Below are 11797 nucleotides of genomic sequence, written 5' to 3'. Positions count from 1 at the left end.
AGTACAATACACAAGACTGACAACATAAACCGTGTCATGTCAAGTAATACCTCAAGGTTATTTACCTCCTGTGTAGACTACACAAGACTGACAACATAAACCGTGTCATTTCAAGTAATACCTCAAGGTTATTTACCTCCTGAGAAGAGTACACAAGACTGACAACATAAACCATGTCATGTTAAGTAATACCTCAAGGTTATTTGCCTCCTGAGTACAGTACACAAGACTGACAACATAAACTGTGTCATGTTAAGTAATACCTCAAGGTTATTTACCTCCTGAGTACAATACACAAGACTGACAACATAAACCGTGTCATGTCAAGTAATACCTCAAGGTTATTTGCCTCCTGAGTACAGTACACAAGACTGACAACATAAACTGTGTCGTGTTAAGTAATACCTCAAGGTTATTTACCTCCTGAGTACAATACACAAGACTGACAACATAAACCGTGTCATGTCAAGTAATACCTCAAGGTTATTTGCCTCCTGAGTACAGTACACAAGACTGACAACATAAACTGTGTCATGTTAAGTAATACCTCAAGGTTATTTACCTCCTGAGTACAATACACAAGACTGACAACATAAACCGTGTCATGTCAAGTAATACCTCAAGGTTATTTACCTCCTGAGTACAATACACAAGACTGACAACATAAACCGTGTCATGTCAAGTAATACCTCAAGGTTATTTACCTCCTGTGTAGACTACACAAGACTGACAACATAAACCATGTCATGTTAAGTAATACCTCAAGGTTATTTACCTCCTGAGTAGAGTATACAAGACTGACAACATAAACCGTGTCATGTCAAGTAATACCTCAAGGTTATTTACCTCCTGAGTAGAGTATACAAGACTGACAACATAAACCGTGTCATGTCAAGTAATACCTCAAGGTTATTTATTTGTCACATGAAACAATGCACCATCATGTGTTATGCCAGAGGCTATATTTAAGTGGTGAATATTAGGAAATGTTACTTATCATTCTATCAAATAAGTCAGACCATTGATCACATGACATCTTTTTCCCCAGTTATCTTCAGCACTGAGGGTACGGGGGGTTGGGACTCATGAAGCTTTACATTTCTTAACTCCAGAATGAACAAAATTGGTGAATGAAGAATTAATTCTTTAATATTCTTACTTTAATAATAATATGCCAAAAAGTAATTTTATGTGACATATTCAGGAGATACCTTTCAACTAGGTGGTATGAAATGCAGTAAATTAGTAGTGACAGAAAAGTAAAATATCTTGTGAATTTTTATTACAATGCGATTTATACAGCCATATGAATATATACTTTCTTACTTTGAAAACAACTCTAGTGAATGTGAGGAAATATTAATTTTTGGTTATGTATTTGGATTCTGCCTGCTACATTTAAAAGGCTGCGGTAGAATTCACATTCATATTTCACTTTCTTGATAATTATCATGAGCATACAGGGATGAACAGGCATTTCTTTTAGTATACCACAAGTTATACTTAACAGTGTTAAAGTGTTACCGGAAACTAGCAGTCACTGAACTGAGTCAAACCATGGGGCGAAGGCAATGTGGCTTTTGCATTGTTTTGATTTGCAAAGTCTTTATTTTACTATGATTCTGACATAATTTCAACACAAATCCTTGAATCCATCAGTTTCAGACTGAATCCACATTCATACTGCTTGGCTGTTGGAGTGCCTATGAAATATTAAAGTTTGTCTGTTGCTTCACACGGATATGGCCCATGGAATGTAGGTGCCAGGCTCATCTCTGATGATCTGAAAGAAAGGTGAAAACAGAAAAGTAGTTATTTAGAATACATTGCTAATTATGATAATATAGTCATTTAGTTTTAAGTTATAAAATGACTTATTTTTTTGACTCCATACTCCACTTCACTTTTCAGATAAACCCTGGCCAATGTAACCTTAAAAGCTGCCCCCCCCCCCATTGCCCAAAATGGACTAAACTGCCAAGGTATGTAATTCCCCTGTCCAATAACTACAGACCTAACAACACTTAAAGTATGATGCAATGTATCTCCCTTAGCAATAGTTTCCTTACCTTCTCCCAGGATAGGGTACACGCCCTTGTGATATTCTGGAGGAACTTTAGTTTAAGTCAGTTCACTGTTACACTGGTATTAGCTCTGCTGGCTTCCTCAAGTGTTTTTTTTCCCCACCATTTGTATGTGAATATTTGAACCTTACATGTCCAAGTTGGCTACACTGGAATCATCAAAAGAGCCTGGTGTCTGCTAGAACCAATGACTTCCCATTTGTCTGTGGAACTTGATATAATAGTTTAGACTACCCACATGCATTACCTTATAATCAAGTACAGAGTAAGGAAAGTCCCTCTTGTACAGTTGTGCCCTGCTTGCTAAGTCCCTCTTGTACAGTTGTGCCCTGCTTGCTAAACAGAGGTCATTTTTTTAACCATCTCATTATCTGAGGGTCACTCTAGTCTGTCATCCAGAATATAATAACCTCAGGAAGGTATTGAGTACCTGTCAAATTATAAGGTCTCATAATATTTCAAAAGTGCTGCAGCGGTGCAGTGGTTAGCATTGTCGTCTCACAGCAAGAGGTTCTCCAGTTTGATTCTTGGCTGGTGTGCCTTCTGTGTGGAGTCTGCATGTCCTCCCCACGGTTGAGTGATGTTTAAAGACATGCAGGTAGGTGTGTGCATTAATGGGTGTGCCTTCTTTGAAGGTAGGGCATCGGGCTGGCAACTTGGCACCATAAAAATCCACTGCCAATCATTATCGGACTGGAGTTCCGCTGTGGTGACCCTTAACCGGGAAAAGCCGAAAGACTTTTATAATATTTCATATGCACCTATGACCACAAGAGTTATTTTTCCTGAGGTGAAGTGATTGAAAGTACTTTCTTTTTCACTCTGTTTTCTAAACATTAGGTGTGAATTTAAACATTCTAAAAAGGATATTTACTCTGGTTAATAGTAAGCACATTCAGAATCTAACTTGTCAAGAACAGCATGCATAGCTTTACTCATGAACAGAGAAGTTAAAAAAAAAAAAAAACTTTACCTATTGCCCTTGATCAAGTTTGGTTCAGATTACACATTCATATATTCAAATAAAATTATCAAAATCATCTCGCCTTTTATAATGAGGAAATAATACTGACCGTGGTACCTACGCCTGAATTTTCACCTTTGCTAATTGCGTGATGATCATGGGATCATGAGCTCTTTTTCAAGCTATCACCCCCCCCCCCTTATTGGCTTGAGGCCATTTCACCTCTAAATCACCCTCCCTCTGAAGCTATTATAGTTCTCGCTCTCTTTCTCTCAAATACTGGTTCTCCTTAACTCTGTCTTTCTCTCTTCTGACTCATTTTCCCTTTCCTGTGAGTAAAGCTTTTTCATTCTCTTGAAATTTTATTTTCATGAAATGCCTCCAACTAAACCAAATCCCACATACTTCTCAGATATTACAAACTCTCTTCATCCAAACTTGCTTCTCCACTCACCTAAAACTCAGTGGAGATATTCACCCTAACCCAGGCCCTATCCACTCTTTTCCATTTCTTACCACTCCCTCCCCACTCCCTTCCAACAGTATTTCTACCTCTTCCAAAAGCTCTAACATTCTGCCACTCAATGTGAACCTAAGAAGTATACTCAACAAGGTCCACAACGTCCATGCCACCATAAGCATATATAGTCCCAATATTACTGTACTAACCACAACATGCCTAAAACTTGACTTTGACAACAATGTAACCCCCCCCCCCCAGGATATAATATACACAGATGTGTCAGAAAAAATAAACGCGGTGGAGGAGTAGCTATAATGTTTAAGCAAAACTTAGAACTGGAACATATTAATCTCTCCACCCTCCCCCTACTAATTCTGAACTATTATGCTCTAAACTCGAACCTAACTCAACAAAATATATAGTAATCATTGTAATATACATTCTCCCAGGTAATAACCAAAACTCAGTCAGGGCATTCTCCACTGGAGATCCCTGTCCTTCTCACAAGAAACTATTATTATGGGTGACTTTAACAGATTGGCTATCATATAACTCAGAAACCTCCACACATTTCATTAACCTATATGGCTTCTCCCAAGTTATTCAAACTCCTACTAGACTAGACAAAGCCACTAAGAGTAAATCAATACTCAACTGGATACTCACCAACAAACCCTCCTTTGCCTGCCAATTAGGCTGCCTCCCTGAATGGTATCAGTGACCATCTCCCCACTTTATTAGTCTGACACTATATTAATCCGATTAGGCATGCCTACTTCCACCTAATTCGAAACAAAAAGAACTACAACACTCAAACTTTCATATCACTTCTTCAGCTCAGTAACTGGTCTGCACTTAAACAACCCCCCCCCCCCTTCGACACTGTTGTCGACTACTTTAATAAAACCTTCCTTTCAGACTTAAACACATTAGCACCATGCAGAGCTGCTAGAATAAAGTCTCACTATGCTCCATGGCTATCTAATGAAACTAAAAATTTACTAAAAAGTAACGACTGAGCCTGGTCTCTCTGGCATTCCAACAATAATCTAGCCAATCTCAATCTTTACAAACCACTTCACAACAAAGCCGAATCCCAAATAAAGCTTGACAAAAAAGCCTATTTTACTACCACTCAACAACAGAATTACAACTCAAAGAAATTTTGGACCTCAATAAAACATCTTCTCCAGCCTGGCAACACATCCTCCCCTACACCCTAGACATCCTCAACCACTGACAACATTGCCATCCAATTCAATATTTTCTTTATCAACTCTATTCTCTCACTCACCAACTCACATAACTATATCCTTCCAACTATACCTGCTTTGCAATTCCAATGACCTTTTCCTTCTTCCCTCTTCAGACATCCACTGTAAAAAAAACTTCTCATCAAATTAAAACCTACAACCCTTGCAGCTGTTAACCTACCTAGTGAATTCTTAAAAATAGCTGCCCCAGCTATTGCTTATCCTGTTGCTATCTTAATTAACCATTCCATCTCAGAACAGTGCATCTCACAAGCTGGAAAATATACCACATTCTTCCCTTGCACAAAGGTGGGAACTCCACCGACCTCTCTAACTACAGACCCATTGCTATTCTACCCCCCTTTCTAAAATTCTTGAAAAATGTGTACACAATCAGCTCTTAAATTACCTGTTAGCTAATAACCTCTTAACCAACACACAACATGGGTGCCACCCCCACCACAGCACCATAACTTCCCTCCTTAGCTTTACCAACACCATTAACCACCACAGAAATAATGGGCAATTTGTTTCCTCTATTTTTTAGCTCTCTATAAATCCTTTACACAGTTTCTCACCAGAAACTCCTTGATGAGCTAGCATCTCTAAAACTCAGCTTCTCTTCACTAGCCTGGTTCCACAACTGCCTATCTGGCTATCAGCAAGCTGTCAAAAGGCAACAGGAACTCTACTCACTTTTACCTGTCACCCTAGATGTTCCTCAAAGTTCTATACTTGGCCCCCCTTTTTTTAGTATATTCACTAACCAACTTCAGTTTTCAACCCCACTAGCCCCCTTGGTCCATTATGCTGATGACTCTCCTTTAATCTGTGCAGCTTCCTCCATCAGCCAACTAAGTAGTAAAATCCAGCAGACCTTCCTATCCATTGAGTCATGGCTATCTGATGCACATCTCCTACTGAACCCCTCCAAAGCCAAATTGATGCTCTTTTTCCCCAATAAATCAGGTAATCCATATACCCCTTTCCAAATACATTCATCTAACACCTTAATATCATCAGTTTCCCACAAAAAAATAGTAGGTGTTCTTGTTGTAATTACCTAAAATTTGATGCTCACCTAGCCCAGACCATTAAAAATACTCATATTAACCTAAGTTCTCTGTACAGAATAAAACCTTTTCTTACAAATTCCACAAGACAAAATAGAGCCAGAACTCATCTTCTCTCTACCCTTCTATATGCATCTCCCATTCTTCATAGGTTCATAGGTAGGTACTAGGTTATTAGCCCTAGGGCCTATATAAGCCTAGCCAAAAAGGTACTCTGGCTTTTGCCAATATAGAAAATTATTTTCCTGTGCCCCTGTCGAGCAGAGCCACAGAAGTGATCCCTGGGGTGAATTCCTATTTCCCAATCAATCATCAAGATTTTTCCTGAAAAGTGCTAATGAGGAGCTCTGTTTGACATAAATAGGTAGTCTCTGGGATAGGAATCTATCCCTCCAGCATGTTCTGTTTATTGTGGTGACAAGGTTTAGGTCCCTAGAGTGTGTAGCCTGGAGGGATTGGGATTTATTTAAATGGAGCCTGTCCAACAGCTCTGGGTTTGACACAGCTTTGTATGTTAGGCAGAGATCGCCTCTGAGTAGGCGATATGTGATGGAGTAAAGCTAGAGGTTTTTGAGACAGTCTGCGTAGAGCATCTGTTTGAGGCCAGTAATCCTCTTTGTGAGGTATTTCTGTGGCCTTTCCAGTTGTTGTAGATGTCTTGTGAGGTACATACCAAAAGGGGCATTGTACTCTATAATGGGTCTAATGAGTGATGAGTATAGGGGAACAATGACCTCTTTTTTCTGGATGAGAAACCTTTTGTGATGAGGTGTGCCATGTAGAAGGATTTCCTGACTACTGTGGCAATGTGATTATCAAAGGAGAGATTATTGTCCGCCTGTACCCTAAGGTCTCTTATCACACTTTCTGTGTTAAGTATACAACCACCTATGTTGTAGTTCATGGGTACAGAGTTGTTACCAAAGGGGATGACAATGCACTTTTTGGCATTAAGCTTGAGGCCATGTCTTTGACACCAGGCATCTGTCTCAGTGAGGCCCTTTTGTAGGATGTCGTTAGGAGTATCGATTATGGCTCCTAGTTTGCAGTCATCTGTGAACTTAGTTAGCCAAAGACCTTCTGCATTAGCCTGTACTTCAGAGAAGTAGATACCAAACAGGAGAGGACCCAGAACTGAACCCTGTGGTACACCACTTGTCACTGGTCTGAAGTCAGATTTGGAGTCTGCTACTTTCACAGTGTGAGTTCTGTCAGTGAGCCAGTTGGCAACCCATCTTGTGACATAGGGATTTATACCTAGATTAGTGAGTTTATCTATAATGCAAGAGTAGGGGATGGTGTCAAAAGCTTTGGCAAGATTTAGATAGGCTGTGTGAACCATCTTACCCTTGTCTATGACTTTGGTGACTGCTTCAAAGAAGTCTATCAGGTTTAGGAGACAAGATCTGCCTTTTACAAAGCCGAACTGGGTGGGATCCAGAGTTTGGAGATTACCAATGTCTTTGTTTATAAGTTCCATGATGATATGTTCCATGGCCTTACAGACCAGGCTCATCAGGCTAATGGGGCGGTAGTTCCTGGGGTCCATGGTGGCTTCTCCCTTGCGGAGTGGGATAACTGTTGCTGTGTGCCATTCAGCAGGCACAAAGCCTGAGGTGAGGCTATGATTGAGCATGGTACTTAGGTGGAGTGCCAGTTCATTCTGTAGTTCATGTGTTGTTGTCATTGTATGTTGTCTGGTCCCATGGATGCTGTGTTCTTGGCTTTGGAGAGTGTGGTTTTTACCTGTGCAGCCATGATTACAGGAACTTTGCATTCTTCCAGTATAGAGATGGGCTCTTTAGGGGGTGAAAGGGGGGTAAAGTTAGTACTGAACCTATCTGCCAGTATGTTGGCAATATCAGTTGGGTCTGTTTATTTAGTGCCATTATGCTGTAACTCAGAGCAGATCTGAGTATTGCATTGAGATTCTTGACATAGCTATAGAATGCTTTGTGGTTGTCTTTAGAATCAGTGGTGAGTTTGTTTTCATAACTGGCTTTGGAGGATTTTATCTTGGATCGCAGCTTCTTACTGAGGCTGACCAGGGAGCTCCTCCACTCATGGGATTTTACTCTCTTTTGCAACAGTTTCTTCCTTCTGTTGTGCAGTTTGTTTATGGCAGAGGACCACCAGATTGGCTTCCTTTTTTTTGGAGGATAGCACCTTGGTTCTGCTTGGGATAGCATGATCCATGCACTTGTGTAAATGCTTATAAAGTGCAATTGTGTAGGATTCTGTTGTCATAACTGTATTGTCCATCTGCATGGGTGTCATGAAGTTCACCACTTCTGTCTTAAGAAGCATGAAGATGGCTTTGGTGAAATTTTTTACCATGGTTTCCTTAATGGGGGGTGGGGGCAGGATGTGGATATCTAGGCTAATTAGCTTATGGTTGGATTGGACCAATGAGGCGTTGACTTCAGGTGTGGAACACCAGTCACTCATGTTAGTAATGATTAGATCTAGGATATTGTTGCCCCTGGTGGGGATGTGGATAAGTTAATCCAGGGCATTGGAGTTTATGAATTCCAGAAAGCGTTGAGTGAAGGAGTTGGTACATGAGTAGTTTTCCCAGTTAATGGTGGGATAGTTGAAATCACCCATTATTAGGATGTTTGGTTGAACCCTAATATTTTCCAGTACATCAAGAAAAGAGGAGTTGGAATCCTGGGGCATGGTGGGGGATCTGTAGCAAGCTACAATTTGGATTGCAGTTTTGCCCAGAGTTAGTTGCACTTGGATAACCTCGGCTGCATTATGCTGAGCAACTAGCCTGGAGGTGTGGATATCCTTAATGAATATGGGCACACCTCCGTCTTTGGTGTTCCGGTCCAGGTTACATGGCCGAAAAGTGTGGTATGAGTTATAGCCTGGTAGTGCAGGGGTACTCTCTGGAGCCTTGAACCAAGTCTCAGTCACTGCACAGATATCGATGTTCTCCATTTTAAGGAGTGCCTCTAGTGAGTGCATTTTGAGATTTAGACTTCTAGCATTGAGTAGCATCACCATCAGTTTTTGCTTGCCTGTTCCTGTTACGGTGGTGAATTTGTCATTTGACCCTTGCCAAAAAAAGGCACTATAGGGGCGGCAAGAACCTTAGCCAGTATCTAGAATCCCAGGGGTGACAGGTGCAGGCCATCTCTGGCAAAGCATCGTGTTCTGTCGACCATGTCACCCCAGGCAGACAGATACTGGATCCCTTTATAATGACACCAGAAGCTTAGCCAATTGTTAAAGTCAATCATTTTATCCTTGTACTGTGGCATCATTCTGGGTGATGGTAGAATGCTACTCAGGGCTAGGGTCACACTTGCCTGGGCTACAAGATCGGAGAGCTCTTCCATGTCTCTTTTCATGTAGTCCAGGGAGATACATCTCAGGTTGTTCACACCAACATGGACAATGACAGAGTCATATTTGTACTTGTTGTGGAGTGACCTGTGTGTGTGGGCTATGTGGCAGATCCTGGCACCTGACAGGCATCTGACAGTAACCTTCTCCTTGTTTAGCCTGGTGAGTGGGACATCAGTGTGCCCGACTATAGAGTCACCTATGATTAGTGTGTTGGGTACATTGTTTTGCCTTATTAGCTGTGGTTGAGTGGCACACTGAATCTGCGGGCTATGTGTGATTTGGGTTGTGTTGGGGGGTGGAGGTTGCTTGCATTTCTGCTTTGGAGGTCTCTGTTGCTTGAGCAGATTATTATTGAGAGCCTCCGTGAATGTTTTTGTGTTTCTATGTGTGGATTTTGGTGGTGTAGGTTTAGTGGGACTATGTGATGAGTGTTGTGTGGTGCAAATGTTTACCTTCTCCTTTTGACTGTCAAGTTCAGTCTTGGTTGGAGAGAGCTTTACCTCCAGTTTGGCTAGATAAGTGCATCTCTCACAGGTTGTAGTGTTGGGTGGTAGGAGGAGAGGGTTGTCTGTGTACATGAGGCAATTTCTACATTGCCCCAAGATGCCCAGATTTATCAGATAGACAGGAGAGAACACTGGGTGCTGACCCTTGGACATGTCTGAATAAAAAAAACTATTTCCTCTAGATAAGTGAGGAAAGTGAGTACAAGAGCTGTTTTTCTCTAAGCAAGTGAGGAAAGTAAGTACCAAAACTGTTTTCCTCTTGGTAATAAGGAAGGTTGAGTGCTGTAGTAATTAGTAGGTTATTTAGTGCTTACAACAAGTTCTGAACAAGTGCTGATCACAAATAAGCAAATTCAAGTGCTAAAACTAATCTTCTAAAAAACACCACAACTCCAAATCCAGTTTCTCAGTCAAACACACAGAATGGAAATTTCCAGAAAACATTTTAACTGGGGAGGCTAAAAAAATTAGCAGTGAAATGTAAAAAGTAGTGCCTTCTGTGTGGAGTCTGCATGTCCTCCCCGCAGTCGAGTAGCCTCCAAAGGACATGCGTGAATGGGCATGCCTTCGCTGAAGTTTGGGCATCGGGCTGGCAACTCGGCACCATAAAAATCGACTGCCAATCATTAGCGGACCGGAGTTCCGCTGTGGCAACCCCTAATCGGGAAAAGCCAAAAAGACAAACAACAACTGTAAGGTAAAACATCCTGTACACACACACACACACACACACACACACACACACACACACACACACACACACACACACACACACACACACACTAATTCCCTTCAACTTTAACATTCTCATAATGTGATTTTCCTTGAAGGAAAAGTAGGAGGTGGATTATATGACATACATCTCTAATACATTTGTAATGCAAACATCTGATATGAATCATGTTGGCATTCACAAATGACGTATAATTATTTACAAAATTCCAGCTAGCTGTGCTTCAGTACCTCATTTATCACAATGATAATATTTCTTCGTAACTAAAACTCCCATGAATTTCAACACATTACAATCTGGTCTCTGATTATAACTTCAGCTTGTTTTGTGTTTTCTAAATGAATTCTAAAAAATTAGTCTCTTCCATCTTTGCTCTCGATGTGAATTTTTTGGGATCTATTTCTCTAATGTAAATGGATTATTATTAACAACTCAGTTGTTGTTGTTTGTCTTTTGGCTTTTCCCGGTAAGGGGTCACCACAGCGGAACTCTGGTCCACTAATGATTGGCAGTAGATTTTTACGAAACGCTGAGGTGCCAGCTCGATGCCCAACCTTCAACAAAGGCACGCCCATTTACGCACGCATGTTTTTCGAATGCTACCCAACCATGGGGAGGACATGCAGACTCCACATACAAGGCACTCCCAAGCCCAGCCGAGAATCAAATGGGAGAACCTAGTTATAATCTTAAATATCCATGACAGCAGTTTCTAATGTTAGTAGCATATTGTACTGGAAAGAAAAGTTAACAAATGTAGCTTCCCCAAAATAAGGGTCTGAATATTCACTTGCTAGAATGGACATGTGACTAAACATACAGGTATCCAGGTATGGTACCTGAGGTTATGGTAGCTGGTCAGTACCAGTAACTGCAGATACATGCACTAGCCCTGAATTAACCCACCTCCTACTTTTCCTCAAGGAAAATCACATTATGAGAATGTTAAAGTTGAAGGGAATTAGTGTATGTGTGTGTGTGTGTGTGTGTGTGTGTGTGTGTGTGTGTGTGTGTGTGTGTGTGTGTGTGTGTGTGTGTGTACAGGATGTTTTACCCTTACAGTACTTTTTACCTTTCACTGCTAATTTTTTTAGCCTCCCCAGTTAAAATGTTTTCTGGAAATTTCCATTCTGCGTGTTTGACTGAGGAACTGGATTTGGAGTTGTGGTGTTTTTTAGAAGATTATACTACAGCCATTCTTAGATTGCTGTTTTGTGAGCATTACAGTGATTGTTTATTTGTGCATACACAATGAAATATTCCCTTACAGTAGTTCAAAGATCATGGCATGATTACTCTCTACTACAGTAATATATGGAGAGGTTGCAGGAACACAGTACTCATTCGAAGTACCAAGTTTACTC

General features: G+C 40.8%; 1 protein-coding gene across 1 annotated transcript in view; it reads right to left on the bottom strand.

Moving 5' to 3' along the window:
- Positions 1-1265: 1265 nt before the first annotated feature.
- Positions 1266-11797, bottom strand: part of LOC122807194 (aldehyde oxidase 1-like) — a 784671-nt gene continuing 774139 nt past the window's right edge. The window contains exon 35 of the mRNA XM_044078244.1: positions 1266-1783. Coding sequence (XP_043934179.1) covers positions 1733-1783 — 51 coding nt within the window. The 3' untranslated portion in view covers positions 1266-1732. The remainder of the gene's footprint in view (positions 1784-11797) is intronic.

The sequence above is a fragment of the Protopterus annectens genome, chromosome 7.part0 (assembly GCF_019279795.1).
Source record: "Protopterus annectens isolate FY-2018-M chromosome 7.part0, PAN1.0, whole genome shotgun sequence".
NCBI classification, from domain to species: domain Eukaryota; kingdom Metazoa; phylum Chordata; order Ceratodontiformes; family Protopteridae; genus Protopterus; species Protopterus annectens.
The sequence above is the reverse complement of the archived record's forward strand: the minus strand, read 5'-3'. Positions and strand labels throughout refer to the sequence as shown.